General features: G+C 37.6%; 1 protein-coding gene across 2 annotated transcripts in view; it reads right to left on the reverse strand.

The window, feature by feature from the left end:
- The window catches only part of CDKAL1 (CDK5 regulatory subunit associated protein 1 like 1), a 383,156-nt gene that overhangs the window by 91,435 nt on the left and 272,093 nt on the right, over window positions 1–19,628 (reverse strand). For both annotated transcript variants that reach the window (XM_059851463.1, XM_059851471.1), the window contains one exon: window positions 12,856–13,036. In XM_059851463.1, coding sequence (XP_059707446.1) covers window positions 12,856–13,036 — 181 coding nt within the window. The remainder of the gene's footprint in view (window positions 1–12,855; window positions 13,037–19,628) is intronic.

Raw genomic sequence — 19,628 nt, forward strand, 5'->3', positions numbered from 1 at the left:
GCTTTTAAGCAATAATAAAACTTTTTTTAATGCCTTACATGGACTATACTGTGGATTATTATTCTACTTTTGTAGAATAATGTAGAAGTGATAAAATATCACTTAAAGAACAACAGAATGCAAAAAAATAAATCGACCAACAAAAATACCCCAACAAACTCTGTAGTACAGAAGGTATCTAAAACCATTTAAAATATTTTCTGCACAAGTAAACCAGCACAGAATTATGTGCTGACTACCTTAGAATTTTTTTTTGCAAATAATGGTATGAAAATAGGGTAAAAGTAGGGGTATCCCAATAACAAATTTTTATAATCAGAATATACTTTAGAAAAATAATTTTACAAATGGAATAGTTATAAGAAATGATAAACATTGTAAGCTCACACATGTATATTGCACTTATCTCATGATCCTCTTTTCATATTCAGGTGATAATTACCTGTCTTTCAGATGATTTTAATGTAGCCCAAAACTTGTTTGTTTTCTTTTCAAGTATGGTGTCATAGGTCTGCAATGTTTATTGTGAAGGAGAACTACAATATCACCAAGGTATTTATTTTATAGATTACTTAGAAGCTACTTAAATGGAATATTCTCAGATTTTCACCTCAGAATAAAAGGGACAAAATTACTCCCAATATGAAGGTAGTACTGCTTTCCTTTAGACTCAACTTTCAGCTTTATAAAGCCTATTTTCACCTTCAAAGTTCTTATTAATTCCCACCTAATAGTGTGACAGATCTGCAGATTCCAGCAGTTTCACTCAAAGTCTCAGCATCAATATATTATCAGCAAAGTTCTCTTGCCTTTGTTTTCTTGCTCACATAATTTAAAATTATTCTGATATACAGGGCTACCTTCAGTAACAAGAACATGTATCTGTTTCTGTTCAAATACTCTCCTCCTTGAGTAAAGTGAATAATAACATGTGTCAAGGAAATCAGATGAATGTCTTTTTTTCAGTTCTGTTCCCTCACTTACCAATCATCTCCCCCATTTCTCTTTTACATACTGCTGATCAGAATTAAAAAACAATTTTATTTTACCACAGGAATCTTATTTAATTTAGGGTTTATAAAGCATCCCACCCCTATCCTTGAGCATGCTAACAACCAATAGCAATATTTAGTTTTTCTTTCAGCAAGCCTGGAAAAACACTTTACCTTCTTGTGTAGCGTCTAATGGATTACTTCATTTAAAGTCATATTAAACTTAGTGAATCAGGGAAAAATTTAACTACAATCTTGATACACTTTGGGAAAAAAATGAAGCAGCTTTTCAAGTGTTTTCACAGTTTCCCTCCCCCGTATAACTGAAAGCACAAAAGCTCCAGAAAAACAGACACTCACAAAACCATGAGATTGGATCTTTCTTTTCTGAAACAGCACTTTCTGACACGTTTTGTGTTAAGACACTCTCTGACTTCAGTAACATTTTCTGATCAGTAAAAAAGTAGTGTCTCTCTTTTCCCTTCTGTTACATCTGCGATCTCAAAACTACAAAGGCCTGGGGTAGTTCCAAACTCAGAACTCTTATAAATCAGAATGAAGCAGGTAGCACCCTACCCAAAGACACCCCCCGGACTAACTTCAATCTCCACAGAATTACTTGGCAAAACACCAGAGAGGGAGATAGCAACTACTCCAACCAAGGTACATTTAAAAGCCTTGCTTGGAGATTCAATCCATGAAGTATTAAATCTGTGTACCTATAACCACAACAGAGATATGAGACAAGCCACTGGAACCACCATGTTATCAAAGTTTGCAGATTGCTTTTTGGTCTGCAAAACAGCACTTTAAAAAGTGATCAGAAACCACTGAACCATTCTCTTTGACCTCTGTTATTCAATGCATCACCCTCTTAGAAATGATCCTGAAAAAAACACTGTGCCCCAGCCAGATTTCTTGATAAAATCATACCTGGTGTTCTTTCTGCACTTGCATCCATGCCCTGTAAGCTCTGAAAGAACAGAAGTGACAATACAGGCCTGACAAGTTCTCTGCTTCCCATCACTAACTCACCCCTACTGCCATTATTCCTGTCTTTCTGATCCCATCTATAATAAAGCATAGAAGATAATTTGGGGAGTAGCTAGTCTTGTTGACCTCCATGTTAAAAAAGACTCACAGTTCTACTTCAGCTACTGACCCCCACATATATTCAGCTTGCCTTAAGAAATAACTTTCTAATAATTTTTGATCCATGCCTAGAAAATATCATTTAGTGTACAGTGTGTTATTCACCAGCTCACCTCAATGTTACAGAATAGTGGACTTTTTTCCCCAGCTCCAATTAACAACAGAACTGTAGATAATTCATAATTCCTATTTTGTATACTTTTTGTTACACACAATGATTCTTTAAAAAAAATATAGCATGGTTCTATGACTCCGTGCAATGTATTTATTGTCTAAAAGAGCAAAATATATAAAACTTCACAGAGTTTTACTGATCATTAATACTATAAAATGATTGCAAATGTTAAAGGAATACTGTCTTCAGGATTATAGCAACACAAATTATTGTGGTTTAGCCTATTTTGCATTTTATGCAGAGATTCTGATTTATGGAAAATTACAGACATTTTCAAAACACAGCTAGGATCTTCATAAGAACATCTGTCAACCTATCTGAAAATAATTTGTTGAAGGATACATTTTCAATTAAATCATGTGCATGGCAATTTCCTCCTTCTTACCTCCCATATATTAGCTATGTAATACAGACAGTTCAAACCCATATATTTCACAAATGTTGCTGAATTTTATTCCTTCTGGTAAATTTGAGACATTTTAATTTATCTTATGATTAAAGCTTGCTATTCCTGTCACTTTTTATTAGAGAGATAGGCAATCACCAATCATGTGAAATTTAAGAAGGGCAAAGTGCTGAATTCTGCACCTGGTATGGGGCACACCTGGATGTATGGACTGGGGAATGAGAGGCTGGAGAGCAGCACTGTGGGAAGGGATGAGGGAGTCCTGGTTGATGGCAAGGTGAGTCTGAGCCAGCAGTGCCCTGGCAGCCAGGAGGGCCAACCCTGTCCTGAGGGGCATCAGGCACAGCATGGCCAGCTGGGCAAGGGAGGGGATTGTCCTGCTCTGCTCTGGGCTGGGGCAGCCTCACCTCCAGTGCTGGGGGCAGTTCTGGTGCCACAATGTAAAATGGACATTAAACTGTTAGAGAGTGTCCAAAGGAGGGCCATGAGGATGGTGAAGGGACTTGAGAAGAAGCTGTGTGAGGAGCAGCTGAGGGCACTTGGGCTGCTCAGCCTGGAGGAGACTGAGGGGAGTCCTCATTGCAGTCAACAATTTCCTTGTGAGGGGAAGAGGAGGGACAGGCACTGATCTCCCTTTCTGGTGACCAGTGACAGGACTTGAGGAAATGACACTGAGTCAGGAGAGGTTTAGGTTGGATGTCAGGAAAAGGTTCTTCTCCCAGAAAGTGTTTGGGCACTGGAACAGGCTCCCCAGGGAAGTGGTCACAGCACCAAGCCTGACAAAGTTCAAGATGCATTTGGACAATGCTCTCAGGCACTGGGTGTGATCCTTGTGATTCCCTGCACAGGGCCAGAAGTTGGACTCAATAACCTTCCAACTCAGGATATTCTACAATTCCATGATTCTATAAATTATGCAAAATTTATCCAGAAGACTTTTACAAAGCAATTATTTATTTCAGAAAAAGCCTTCAGCACTTGTTCATTTTGAGGGTCCACAAATTTGGTATAGTTTGTAAAATGTTCTGTCTGACTTCTGATAGATTTTTATATCTGAAATTCATGTAGAAATTTCACAGTCTATATGAGGTGGGTATTTCCTAAGGATGCCACTATAACTGATTAGGAAGACTGCTTAGGTCAAAACAATTTGTAGAAAAAAATATTTAGCTGAATCTTGGCCTGGGGTATCAGCCATATTGCAAATCAGATTGACACTAAATCAGAAATAAAGTGATTGGTCACAAGGAATAGACTGTTTTTGAAAATGTACAGTTATTGCAGCCAGTTACACAACAATATAAACCAAAATGAACTGCAAACTACATCTTAGTAATGAAATGAATTTTAAAATATCTGTGTATCTGTATCTATAGATATGTTAAGCCCAGGACATACATAAACCCAGGACAGACCTGTCTGCAGGGCACTCTTTTCCTTTCTATGATCTGGTGAGGTTATCAGTGTGCTGTACCACACACAAGTAGCCTTGAAAGCACCAAGTTTTCCAGTGTTCCAAGCAGAACAGAAAGAGAAGTGCTGAAGAGGGTACAGTGTGGTACAAACTGTGAGGAGCAGTGCTCAGGTGCTTGTTGTGTGACAGAGACCACCTACAACACACGAATTCACCAGACACATAAAAACTGCTCTCACTGTTTTATCTTCATCTATTATTCAGTCCACTCTACTTCCAGGTTTTCAGCAACTCCAGGTTCCAAGATTTTTAGCCCAATGACCAGAGGTGCAGGTACAGAAATGAAAAGAGGAGAAGATAAAAGTTCCAGAGCACTCACTGACCTGATCAACTGTGATGGCTTTGAGGGAGAGCACTTGGATTATCAAAGACAAGATGAAGTTCAAGAAAGGGTCACCAAGAACCCACCCCAGGATATTGCAGGGTCCCTTCATTCCAAAGCACGTTGTATGGGCCATTATAAAAGTTACATTATTGCAAATGATGGACAAGCTTAGTTGCCTCCATGATACAAATTAATTTGCTGCCTGTGTTAAGTTACAAAAATTACACCTAAACCACATCCTCATTTGAAGATGTCTGGAATTTTGAAAATTTTCTGTTCTGATGCCTATATCCAGTTTCAGGGAATAAGTTGTTACTAATTACTACAGCTGCTGGCACTGTTTTTAGTTCTGAGCAGTCTGGATTATAAAGTCAATTAAAATTCCAAACTGAAAAATAGCATTTTGTTTCAGTTTTACGCAAGCTACCTAAATGTAATTCAAACAAAAATTACAAAAATTACAAAAAGGCACAGTTAAGACTTCTTCCATGGTTCTCCCACTTCATTATGAGGCAATGAACAGGACAGAAAAATAAAGAGTATATTGGAGATAAAACTGTTTTCTCTAATAAAATCAAAGGCTATTCTACCTTATCTCTGAGAGTATCTTCCTTTCCTTCTATCCAGCTCAGTGTTCAAAACTCATGATGCTATTTCAGCTTCCTTACAACTAAAAATCTCTCAATTCCATCAAGGTTTTCAGACAGACTCACAGTGCTCATAGCCACTACAAATCTTGGAGGACTTCACTTTCCAAAACTATTTTTTTATACAACATAGGTTCTGCACATGGCTGCAAGCATCAGTTCACAAAGTCGCATGATGTTAACAGCAGTTTCATTATTCTTGCAAATTCTGTAACTATTTCTGGCCTGACAATGAAATTTAGGAAGAACTCCCCCTCTTCCTCCTTATGTATATTCTCCATATTTTATTTTCCAATTATTTTTCTTAATAATATGGCCTAGACCGAACTCATAGTTGTGCTTTACTTTGAGATGCTCTAATTTTCAACTTGGATTTGTAAAAAGTTTATCTGGAAGCTGCTGGTAATTTTCATTCCAACCAGTTTCTGCTGTAAAAGAAAAAAAAAAAAAAAACCACAAAACACCAAAATCTAAAAAAGTAGAACACCAGCTAAGCTGGTTTCCTATGTGCATTTCCAATCCAATTTGAATTTTGACTTGTTTTCTCAAGCAACACAGTTGTGCTCCTTGAAAGCACAAGCCTTCTATTCTACACCAGTGTAAGATTTAATAGCCACAGCTCCAGGCTAGAGTAAAAATACTTTCATCCTTTCTCAGGGGTCTGACTCTGCACTGTCCAGCTGTTACCATGCAATTTAACTCATTCCCCAGATTCAGCTATGAACTGAATTTTCAGCAGCTCCATAGGCAGATCATTTATAGCTCTCAAAAACACTTCGACCTATTTTAAAGGTCGACTGTCTCCCACAACAACAAAACCAGATTTTCATTTCAGCGCCTGGTCAAATAACTGAAGGTGGTTTAAGCTTGAGCTGATTCTAGCTCTAAAATAAAGTGGCTTTAAACACTTATAAAATTCTGTTTAGTAGTTCTGTCTAACACAAAACCCCTATTCTCAGGAACTATGCTCCTTTGAATTCATTGTAAAAAACTGAGGTTCTGCCACATGCTGAATGGTGAGCACTGGGGTAGATTTAAATATTCAGCATAAAAGCAGTCAAATGTTTTGGCCATCTTCTAAACAGAGGAAAGAAAGAACCAGGCTTTCATATGTCAACCACTTTATAGAGTTACTGGGAAAAAAAAAAAAAACAGGGAGGAAATAATCCAAAACTATTTCTAAGCATCTAGAGGGTAACAAAAGGAATCAACATTGATATGGCACTAACCAACAGACACACCAATCAAAATAAAACCCATCAAAGAACAACAGGGTTTGTAGATGAGAGAATTCACAGCTATCAATGGTTTGTAGGGCTTTCTGCAGTACCTCACATGTCGTTCTCATAAAAATCATAAAGGAACATGGATGTAAATAAAACTACTAGAAAACAACTTGATGGACAACGTTAGCTTTGAATACTACAACAGTTTAGTGAAAAATATGAAGAATTATATATTTATTTTTTCTTCATGCTCCACATTTCCCTCCAGCCTTCACATTTTTAACTCCCTGGTCCCAAAGTTTTCATGAAAACATTCACTCAGGTTTTTACTCTAGCAGAATAGCAAACAGCAAATAAAAGTGCAGTGCTGAAAACCAAATTGTTTGGTTCAGCAGTCAAACTCACACATTAATCTTGGCTTCTCTTACACAGGAAGAACATTCTGCATGTTACACCATGCATTGTTGCATGTGCTGGGGAGGGGAGATGTGTGTCAGGGGCCAAGAACCTTTGATACACCAGGAGCAGTTATCACAGCTGCATCCAATTCCTGGGGCATGTAATGCCAGTTAGTCACAGCACTTAACAGGGGAGCTCATAGTGACGATACACTGGAGTAACAGTACTGCTGAATAAGTGGCATTGTTTCTTTTTCTCTTCTCTTCTCTTCTCTTCTCTTCTCTTCTCTTCTCTTCTCTTCTCTTCTCTTCTCTTCTCTTCTCTTCTCTTCTCTTCTCTTCTCTTCTCTTCTCTTCTCTTCTCTTCTCTTCTCTTCTCTTCTCTTCTCTTCTCTTCTCTTCTCTTCTCTTCTCTTCTCTTCTCTTCTCTTTTCTCTCCCACCTTGTGATCTCCCCAGCATTCCTCTTTAACTTTGGAAGAATATCCCTACATAATCCCATTGCATGATCTTTGGATTGGCCACCATTAATCTGATGCAAAAAGTATTACTGATTCTGCTACGTCTGTGAGAATTAGAAATGAGATGGTACCTTCCTGTCTGGGCATTTGAATTGCATTAACTAATCAAGTCCACCCAAAGCTGCACTCTCTCAACCTTCAAGTGCTTAACAGTGCCATTGGTTCTGTCATGTATCACATGAAAGCTTATCAAGTTATTTCTAAATCCATATTTAGAATTCATCCAGCAGATGAATTCTTTCCTTGCTTTATCTTCAACCCTGGCCTCCCCAGGCACCTTGTGCCCCATCACTACCCACTAAAGTCTGAAACATATGCTCAAAGGCAAGAGTAGTCCTCAATTGTCACATTTCCTCACTGCTTAGCAGGTAGCTTATCAGCCTTTTCTTTGATGGGACACCTACAAGGTCCACTTCTGCTCCTTTCCTTTAGAGCTCTGGACATGGCTAAAGGTGCTCCTTGCACAAGCAATGCTATTCCATTTGCTGTCCAGATACCTGAGGTTAAAAAATGCTGAAGCAGAGGACAGCTAACACAGGAGTGTGCCTGACACAGGAGGGAGGGATTATTTTTCAGAGAGGCTGGGACAGTTTGGCAACATTTGGAAAATCATGTCTTTTGAATAGGTAAGAGCACATGAGTTTACACAGAAGATTCAGCTGTTTGTGTGCAGAGATTCAGAACTACAAAACCTACATCCATCCATCCAGCAAAGGAGGTAAACATCACACTGGCACTTTAGAATGCCTATTTCTAGTGCCTTGCAGAATTCTAATCAAAGGGAGGTATGGTGCATCTGCAGCCACTCAGTTATGAAAGGGTGTCATGAAACTTCTTGGAGATCTCCTAGAGGGAAGTAAAAGTAAAGCAGTCTAAGAAAAATAAGTAGCCATTATAGAACAAAGGCCACAAAATTTCTGCTCCCACAGAGATGACCAAATACAACTTGTCTGGCAGACAGCAGTCAGGTGTATATTGTATAATGCCATCCTTATGGAAAAAATCTCTTAGTGCATTATGTACTGCTCCTGTAATTGGGAGATATGAGAACAGATTTAAGTGATGGTTTGATTAAATGGAGTGGGATACGAGGTCTGATCACTGATATTTGTTTCTCCTCATAATGGTGAGTGTACTAACAATGTGTTAGTTTTCTAACTCTTCAGGGTGACTGAGCAGCTGTAGCAGCTGCCTCTGGCCAGCTCTGTACACTCGGCATGATGCCACATGGTATGGAACACTCCTTTGGCCAGCTTGGGGCAACTGTCCCAGCTGTGCAGCCTCCCAGATTCTTGAGCCCCTCCAGCCTTCTTGCTGGCAGGGTGTGAGGAGCTGAGAAGTCCTTGACTTGCTATAAACACTACTTAACAGCAAGCAGAAATATCATGTAGTGGTATCAACATGATTCTCATATTAAATCCAAAACACAGCACCATACCAGCTACTAGGAAGAAAATTAACTCTATTCCAGCCAAAACCAGGACAGTTACAAAGTTTGTAAACTGGTTATTCACCTCAGTATAGTAAGCACAGTGCTTAATACAACTAATACAGAGAGAAAAAATTAATAAGACACTTCAGAGGAATCAAAGGAAATGTTCAACAGTTGACTGACAAAATTTTCTAGCTCGAAGCAATGTAATTATCTGGTGATATAAAGAAAGAAAGAAGGAAAGAGAAAGTGCATATATAATTGAAACTGAATTTTTTACACTATTGAAAATATATACAGAAATATTAGAATCCACACTGCAGTTGATAGCAGTGAAATCATGAAGTTGCAGTCACATTACTGCTCTCAAAACAGCTGCCATCTCCTATTCTCAGTAGAGATGAACCTAATTGTACCTTGCTAAGATCCTTACTTTCAAAATTACTATTTTCTCAGGTATTTTCCAAGTGACAGAAGTCAAGCTGATCCTGAGGTGATAATCTCCTCTAATGTTTCAGAAATTGTGATGGACCAAATCACAACGACAGAGAAAAGAATCTTGCAAATCCCCACATGAGTAATAGCTGCCTTGAAAAAATAAAGACCAGAGAAGTTATCAAAAATAAAAGGCATTACATGCTCTTGACTTTGGAGAAAAAAAGTAACTTTCACACTTAGAATTATTCTGATCCTTTGCAATGCAGCTAAATATGAGTTCCCTACCAGACACATCTGAGTCATGTTCTCTTGCATTGCTTATTACTGCTCTAACTAGGATCTGTAATTTGAGTTATGCAGTTATTGGCACTATCACTTTTACAAGCAAAGACAGCAAGGAAATTGAGAAATTCAGATACATAATAACAATAATAGCAGCAGTAATGATACACAAAGTAGCATTTCATCATTAACACATTTCAGAGTGAGAATTTTCAACCCACTCGACATAAGGAGCATCCAGACTCATCTCTGAAACAGTGCATTTAGCAGAAGGTGGATATAATGGGGGCAAAGGAAAGAAAAAAAATTAGGTAGCATTTAAGTTCTGGACAAGATCTTGGCTCATTTTCCATGCACATGACTCAGCATTACTGTAACTGCTTCTTAAAAAAAAAAAAATCATGTCTAGGTTTGTTTTGACTTTTCTCTAAACTGGAAAGAGTATTTGTGGTAAGCATAATCTAATTGATGGCTATTAAATGATGAGACCATTCAGACAGATGCCTGATCCTCCATGGACATTTTTTCTCCAGGAGAAAGAAGAAACGCCTGCAGTCTTAGCTGTCTTTTCTGAATTTATGGTGGCAGAAATGTCCATCTGGATTAGTGTCATCTGCCCTTTTAGCAAAATATTGGTGCCTGTAAGGCTTTCAGTGATAAATTATCTATGTGAAGGGATGATTCCATGTTGACCTACTGATTGTTTTTTCTATTCAGATAATCTCAAATGAGGATTTTCTCCCAAAAGACAATTATATTTAAGATCATCATCAAAATCATCCACTAAAAATAAAAAAGTACTAAATATTACTATGCTTCATACTCTACAGATTGTCTCTAGAAGTGGTTAAGTCTTCCAAAAAAAGCTAATCTAAAAGGAACTGACACGACAAGTATGTTATTATTGCAGATGTGATACTTGGGCAGAATCACCAAAGCCATTTTGAGTCAGAGTTGCTGAAGAGGAACTCACTAAAGTGGAGCAGTTTACAACTAGCAATGGATTTGTCCACTGCAGAAGTATATAAAAACTGAAATAACATAGCAAATATATTCAGCCTTCAGAAAAATGTAACAAAGAAAAGAAGAATAAGAGTTTTCAAATAACTTGCTCACTGATTCAACATCTGTTTTTAAACAGATGTTTAAAAAACATCTGTACAGACAAAATCCTTTTCCCATAAAGAATTGCTACCAACAGATCCGCTGCAATGGATACTGTTACGAACACCTCCTGGAAGCACCAAGCTCCCAAGTGCAGACTGGTGATCCAATGCACACTGAGGCACTTGCACAGACCAGCTGTATGGCAGTGCATGTGCTATTTCTTACCCAGTGCAAATGCAATAAAATGCATTCATTAACATGGATAATATTTCATGAAAAGATGAAAGGGTCAGAGTGCATAACATGGATGGTTGTGTGCTACTTCCTCTTCCTAGAGAAACATAAGTTACTCTAAGCAAGGAATAACAAATAAAATGCCTGTCCGTTTCTGGTAATGCAGGAAAGACCATCAGCTGCTGTCTAGAAGTAATGTGAATATAAAACATAGGAGATTAGCACAAGCTCTTCTTGCTCTGTTTGACTAGTTGCTCTCCATTTCTACTAAGAGATAAAAGAACAAAGGATCTCATAACATAGGATTTTTGAAGGACTACAGGGAGGAAAAAAAAAGAAAAAAGAGAAACAAAATCTATTAATTACAGATTTTCATCAGCCCTGGATTAGAGGCCCCATCTTCTTTGAAGGTTCTGTTTCACTGAAAGCAATAAGTACTAGTGCTAGAAATAAGAAGAAAGAATGTAAAACTGGGTTAAATTAACAATTACCATTTTTCAAGTAATACTTCTAACTACAGAACAGCTAATGTTCTTTTAATAATTTATCTCTTCGCAGACTGTCTTCCCATAAGTACCCAGTTAAACAGAAGTGAGTAAATTAACTTAAGCTCTCTGCACCTCCTGTGAAAATGGCATGCTTAAGAACTTGTGCATAAGAATATAAACCTGAAACACAAACTAATGTTTTGATTTTTAAACTTCCTACCTTCCAAAAATTACATTTCTGAACCTTTTTCATGTACCAAAATATCTAAAAAGCATTCAAGACTAAGACAAATAATGCAACCATGTGAGTTGGTTATACTACGGAGACTACTTCAACAGCAGGCATTTTTATTTGAAAACTTACAATTTCCCATTATGAGATAGTCTATAATAAATGAATAAATTGCTCAGGCTGCACTACACTAAACAGCAAACTGAAGAAGTCAGATACAATCTTATTTTATGTCTCCAGCAGCTGACACATCCTATGGAATTCATGGTATATACTGAAAGTAAACAGAGATACTTTGTTTAGCTTTCAGACACATAAGCAAAGGAATACAAGTTCCAATATATTGTTTTGACTTTGTGTTGGTGTACCAGGATACATAAATTGAAATAAATAGGTTTTTCATTTAAATTGATTTACATTGCTGGCTGACTTTCATTCTTACACTGAAAGGAAATATAAATGTTATTTATGCCCACAAAAATGATACAGTAATGAGCTGAATTACTACAGGCATCAATCTTGTATACTTTCCTGTTTTGAGATTCAGATTACAAAAATAACAAATTCAATTTTTTTGAAATAAATCAAACCATGCCTTCTGATATGATTGCTATCATTATTGCTTATAAATAGCCATTTGTATCTAGCAAAATACAATCAATAGCCATGTACCTTCTTTATAAAAACAGTTTGGAACTTAAGATGAGACTGTTAGAAGATGGGGGTAGGGAAGGAGGGAGGAAAGGAGGGAGGAAAGGAGGGAGGGAGGGAGGGAGGGAGGGAGGGAGGGAGGGAGGGAGGGAGGGAGGGAGGAAGGAAGGAAGGAAGGAAGGAAGGAAGGAAGGAAGGAAGGAAGGAAGGAAGGAAGGAGCGGAAGGAGCGGAAGGAGCGGAAGGAAGTGGCAGAAGTGGCGGAAGTGGCCGAAGGAAGGAAGGCAGGAAGGCAGGAAGGAAGGCAGGAAAGAAGGAAGGAAGGAAGGTTGGTTATTCACAATAAGCTTGAGAATGCTGGAGTCACAGAAGTCTTAAAATGGAAAAAGATTACTATGTGTAACCAATCAGCTACTACTCTTGGTAGTCATTCACCCCAAACTTGATAGAAAGCAGACAAGATCTTGAGTATTACCACTGTATTACCCTTCCTCACAGTCTGAACAGCCATTTATAAATGAAAACACATTCAGTGGTCTAGCCTAGCCAGTGGTCTAGCATCATTTCCCTTACTGGACTGAAAAAATCCTTCACTCTAATGTGGCACAGTTCTGCAGAAAATGTACATTTTTGTGTACATGCTTTATGTATTCAAGCCATCTGAAATTGCATCTTACCACTGCAGCTGGAACTTGAGGCATTTTTGCAGCTGGGGTTCCTGGACGTGGGTAGAATTGATTAATAAACAAGCTTGGAAACCTGTACACTTCTACAAGTTTCATAGTTTCTTGAAAATCTTCATCTGTCTCTCCTGGAAATCCACAAATTATGTCTGTAGCAATTGTTATTCCAGGCACTCTGCAAAGGAAGTAGAAAGAAACACTTAACTGAGGACATGCAGAAGTGTTGCTCCCTTAAAAGGTTATATGTACATAGACATATAGCCTTCAACTTTATCTACAGAAATTGAGACCTACAAGGATCTTGGGGGAAAAAGATATTTTCTCATTGCTTGGTAATGAGAAATGCATCTGGTGCTCAGCAGAGAGCACAGTAATAGAAGATACCGCAGCAAATACTGGATTAGGATTGTGACAGAAGAGTGAAAACATCTGGATCAACTCTTCCTTCAATACAATTTGGAGGTAATCAGCACACCTTGTTATTTCTTGAATTCTGATTGCTTAATCCATAAAATGCAGACCTTTTGAGACTCAGTCACTAGAAAATGTCAACTATTTAATGTTTTATAAGGCTGCTAACAAAGTAGAACAGGGTATCTCAAAGAAGGGACTGGCATGCCATTATCACGGAGCAAACTGAACAAGATTGGCTTAGGAGCCAAAAATACATCTTTAGTCACAAGTTAATTTTTAACTCAGTATTCTAAAACATCAGCCTATGCTCTGCTTTAAAAGGAAAACAAAATATTTAAGTTCACAAATGCACAGGCAGTGAGTTCTCTTGTTATTTAAGCAAGGTCAGCATTTCCTAACTGTTCCCTTTGGACTAAATACGCAGATCCCTCATACACATCAGGTTAAGGCAGCACAGCTGACAGAGTCAGCTCACAGACACAGAAGGATGCACAGAGGAGGGTGAAGTTAGGGGGCTTCAGTTGAAATTGTGCCACTGCCACCATCTTGGACATGGTGGGAACATGCCATGAACACTTTCACCAGCAGATACTGGAGTCAAGGCCTGCACCCAGACTGAGCTTTGTGTACAGTGGGAATAATGATAAGAATCCTCTGGAGAGAGGCAGAAACACATAGTGCTCAGTGCTCCCTCTTGACACAGATGAGACTGCTTCCACAATGCAGAGTTCACCCCACACTGCCAGTAACAATGATAAACTGCAGAAAATATTGGAGAAAAGTAAAAATTCTATACAAATATTGGTGGTATCTAACTTGGAACTGGCCCTGTTTCAAGGAGGGGGAGTAGATGAGATGTCTTCCAGAGGTCCCTTCCAATCTAAATAATACTATAGCTCTTATATAGGCCACAGGCAAGGGAACAGCTGGAAGAGATTGTTTTAGGGGTGAATGGCATAAAGACAATTGTCACAAGCAAAGTTCACACTTGAGGTTAAGAAGGGGTCTCCAAGATTGTCTCTAACCTAAAGAAATGGCTGGAAGGTTTCTCTTCCCCTCATCCAGTTAAGACAATGCAGAACTGTGAATGTCAGTGCATGTAATTCAAATTACATTTATAAAGCATTCAAACAGCCAAAGAAAACTATAATTTCTTATTAGACACTACATCACCACAGAAAAAAAAATGCTGTGATTAGAGTGAGTGACGAAACTTGATTTTGAACAACTGCAAGAAAAACTTCCTGAAACAATGAGTTATACTGAAAAAGGAAAACCTGCTGGCAAAAGACCCCCAAAAGGGAAGCAGAGAATACTGTTCTTATTAATTTTATTAGGTGCAATATTAGACCATAGCTTATATCTACGATACCACCCTTCAGACAAATTGTACTTGGTAGTAAATATATTTTGTGATTTTTTTTTCCCCCAGACTTAATTTTTTTTTTTTTCTACAAGTATTGGCAATGAGCTTATATTAATGCCTTGCCCTCCTTTTAGCTCGTGTCTGGACATATAGGTAGTAGCACAGGAATTTATCATCTATTATTAGAATCTTCTTTCACCTGTTCCTTAAGAAAAATCCCCAGCAAAGAAACCAAATTCTATCAATTCCTTTTTGAGTTCACAAATTCAGACTCCATCATCTGAGGTTAAAAGATGGCATTTGAACAACAAATCAAAACCACTATAAAACTGAACATTTTCAAGGAGTTGGTCCAACAGCCCTAAGTGGGAAGCACAATCTAGATGTTGTGCAGAAGAGCAGAAAACCCCAGAGCTGATGGCTCAGCACCCTCAGTCACCGCTGCTTTCCCAAGACTGACAAACATAAAGATATGAACTTTTGCTTGATATCAAGTAACAATAAAACTCCTTATCTTTAAGGACTGAGTGAAGAGAGCAGCACCACACCCTGCAACATGATTTTGTTCATACCACAAACATCTTGTGCAGCAGTAGTAAGCTCATGGAAGAAAGAGTACATTACTTTATAAACCAATGCCACCTAACATCAGCTGCCATTTCTCAGAACATGAACAGAACATTCATTACATTTGACAAAACCATTATAATGAAGTTATTTTATCCATTTTAATGACACTATTGGCAACAGTCAAAGCATTTATTACCAATGGTAGTAGTAATACCATCCTTTATAAAGGCCTGGTTGTTTCTATAGCAACATGAATTATAAGGTCCAATCAAGCTAGATACAATAAAATATGCTCTTTTTCTCCATAACACCAGTTGTCATTCAGTTAAAAGGAAATTACATATTTTAAAAATTCATAAACTCTACAAATGTCTGAACTCCATTTGCTGATAAGGTGTTAATTATCTTAGTAATTAGATTTCTTCCTGGATGGAATTATTACACACAAAGAAAAGCCTGGATACAAAAAGAGAATAAGGACCATGGTGTCTTCAGCAACAGCAATTAATTACAGTTCAATCCAGTGTAACTGCCTAAAATATGACATTGCATAGTGCATTTTTATATCACTGCTGGTTATATTGTTTAACAAGCCATTTAAAAAGGGGAGAAAAGCATGAGATTTCACTCAAAGTCCAAAATGACAAAAATCAAGCTCTTAAAGACTTTTCAAAGCAGTGATGAACAAAAATATGTACAATTAGTTCCACATGTGAAACACAATTTCTTAATGAAAAAAGAGGGGAAAAAGATATCACTATGGAAAAATATAAAGCACATACACACTTGAAAATTAAAGTGACCTTTCCTCTGACAGTCTGAAAGAAAACAGCACAAAACTCTTTATTACTTTGATTCAGATGATGTTTAAGAATTGCTCCCTCTATGAAATATGATCCAAAATCACATAAAACAAGTTCTTGTGCATCATCTAACACTATTATTATTTTACACCAAATGCTGCTTATCTATTCTGAAGCAAACAAAGAAACGTTGCTGAACATCCCCTATAACATTTATCACATAAACTCATTTACAGTTAGCCTAACTAACTATTCAGTTTCCACAAATGGTTTTTAGGGTGTAGGATAGAAGCTCTACAACATGTTGACTCTCAGTTGGGATGTTTTACAATAAAACTGTGGAATTTCAGAACAAAATGAATTAGAGGAATAATTATTGCCATGTATAAGATAAAACAGCCCTATACTTATTTTCTCCTCTATGTCCCTCTACATATACAAATCCCTTCCCTCTAAAGAAGCAGACTGATGTTTTGCCATTCTGAACTAGACCAGCAATGCAAAAATACCCAAAAAAGAAGCAAGTACTTCACCTTACAGTGAAGACACATCTGTCTTAGTGTGATGCTATAAGGGCCAACACACTCATGAACAAGTGCTGACAGCACAGGTATCCAAACCCCACAGAAAGGAGGAACAAGAGATGTTTGAAAGAATACAGAAGAAAAGCAACATCTTACCCTCTGCCTAAAGAGGAACAAAGTCAGCCTCTGGGGTCAAAGAAAAAAATCAGACCCAAGGAATTGACTGATGCCTAGAAGTCAAGTCATGGACAAGTGACTTAGAAAGAAGATAAAAATAATAAAAGCTGACAAAAATAAAACAGTAGGACCACCCCCCACCCCATCCCACCCCAATTTTCACAGAGCAATACTTCTAAGAAAAGCAGCAGCAAAATTGTGAAAATGTCTAGGATTCACTTGTTACATGCACCATTTCATGTGGTTTTAGCTACAGAAAACATTTCCTTTAGCAATAACCATTACAAACCAAATCCACGTTCGGGAAGAAATTATATAAATCAGCTAAAATTATCACCTTCAGCTACTCAGATGACCACTTTAAATTCTTTTGCATGATCACATATTCTTCCCACTTCCATTTCAGCAATTAACACTTAAATCCAGAAATTACTAAAGCCACCAACTTGCTCTTAAGCAACACCAGCTACCTCCACCCATTACAGTTTAACAAAATAGTGGATTTTGGATTAAAAATAATGGATTAGAATAAATAGCAATATGAATGAAAAGAAAACACTATGTAGTCTTACAGAAGGGTATGAGAACTCTCTGTGTAATCTATAATAATTAAAGTAAAAACAAAAAGTTTGATGACATAGCAACTTCTTGATTCATAAATTAGAAATTTGCATTGAAAAAATGTTAGGAAAAAACCCTGAATTTTTATGAAAATAAAACCAGTCTACTCTGAAGTGTTATTTCAGCATCATACATTATTTTATATTTTAGAATGCTTCTGCAGTATAAGCCTATACAGAGAACATGAAATGGGGTTAATGGATTAAATAATTTGAAGGTATCTGAGTTGGTCTTCCAAGTGTATTTACAGAGCCTAAAAGGCATCTTAATGTGCCATTTTATGTTGGAGCTGAAGGATGTGTTTGCATCTTCCCAGTGACCACACACAGTCTTCCAGAAGCCCTTTTCACCCCCTCTTTCTCTTTTCTCCATCAGGCCTAGTCTCGTGGGATTTCTGCCTTCAACTTAAATGGCTCACTGAGGAATCACACCAACTGGAGCTAGCACAAGAGAAACAGACTGCTCAGCTGGAAGCACCGTCTAGGAACAACAGGAAACTTCACCCCGCTTCTCTCTTGGCTATATGGAGATTAACCTGAGGATTAAGCCACGGAAAAATCCCCACACTTTGAGAAAAGAATTCAGCCTGTTTCTGTTCTGAAATCCTCCAGCACCTCTCTCTCTCTCTCTCCCTAGACTATGAATGCAGCACAAGACAATATACTCCTAAGTTAAGTGCCTGGAGTTGGGGACTAAGCCTGAGCATAATTTATGAATTTCTCCATCCTTTCCCATTTATGATTTACCCTAAATTACACAATGGATGAACAGGCATCTAATAAATGTATATCCACTGAAAATGTTTTTCTTAGTAATCTTTTCCATATGTGTTTAAAAGTAGTCCAGGATGTGTGAGTTCAGAACCTCTGTGTCAGAAAAACAAGTTCTTTTGAATCCTCATATCAATTGCTGAACTGATTTACACACGGAGTAAAACTGGAAAGTACCTTGGTTTAATGACAACAGGCATGTCATAAACACTTCTGTGTAAAGTCTCTTAAATGATAACATACTGAGCCTTATGGCCAGATATAAACTATACTTTGGTAAGACACCTTATTAAAATGCAGCTATATATATATTAAGAACATTAATATTTAAGAGAATTTATATAGGAATTATACAGGATATAAGAAATTATCTTATTTCAAATACTACAATATGTTCTCTATTACTTTGTAAGACAATTCCAGGTTGTCTCACAAATCAGTTCTGCTTCACCTCAGTTTGGCTGAATTAAAGCAAAAAAGGTAACTGGGTTGATACTGTACGTAAAAGCATTTAGTGGCTTCATTTATAAGCCAACTCACTTTTTACTCAGCTATTAAGACAACAAATACTATCAGATGTCTAAGTAAGTCTATTTTGTTTATGTGTGTAAAAAGCATAATTTTAATACTATTTTTAAAACCTATTTTCACAGCTTGGATCATATCCCTCTGAAATTGATGCCCAAGACACAACAAACCAGAAAAAAAAATTGTAATGCCATATTGTTTATATGCTTGCTTTGATTAAAAAATAAAAGAGACAAATAAAAGCCAGACAAGACCACAGAGAAAACTTCTCAGAGTATTCTTGCAAATTTCCCTGAAGGAAGAATACACTCGGGAGAATAGTTGGTATGGCCATTAAATCCTATCAGTTAATTTGGAGGTGGTTCATAGTGAAACACTTCAAATTTCACAGGTAGCAGAAACTACACAGTAAGTCCAGCCTTACAGCTACAAAGTCAGGGGATGTATCCTGCTTTTTGCATTCCACACCTTACAGAGCACTCAAGGCCGCTCCTGCTGGTGATTCCATAGGGAACACATTACACCTGAGCTTTGTCATCTGCAGCAGTGTCCAACAGATTTACAAGTGCAGCTTAATATGTTGGGCTTGAATTTGGAATCGTTTGTGGTTTTGTCACCTTAAACAGGCTGTAGAATTGAATCTGTGATCAAGAAGCACAATCCAACAAGCTCTCAGAGTTTAACTGAGAGTGAGAACAGGTATTTCTTAATGACTTCATTTCCCAACCCACCTCCTGCTGCCAGAAGAGCTCTTTCAGAAATTGGGCTGAATGACACCTGGAGGCAGCAAGCAGACCTGATTTCCAGAACTCAGCTTGAGAAGATATTGGTGTGGAGGACTCTGTGCGAGTAGGGACTGGGCTGTCCTTGTTACCAAGGAATAGTGACCTAGATAAAAAGTATATCTCATAATTAGCATGGCTCACTGCCTGAGGATGAAAGAGTACACATGGTTTTACTCTCTTCAAACAATTATCTTGAAGGTTGCCAGAGT

This window comes from Haemorhous mexicanus, chromosome 1 (genome assembly GCF_027477595.1).
Source record: "Haemorhous mexicanus isolate bHaeMex1 chromosome 1, bHaeMex1.pri, whole genome shotgun sequence".
Lineage (NCBI taxonomy): Eukaryota > Metazoa > Chordata > Aves > Passeriformes > Fringillidae > Haemorhous > Haemorhous mexicanus.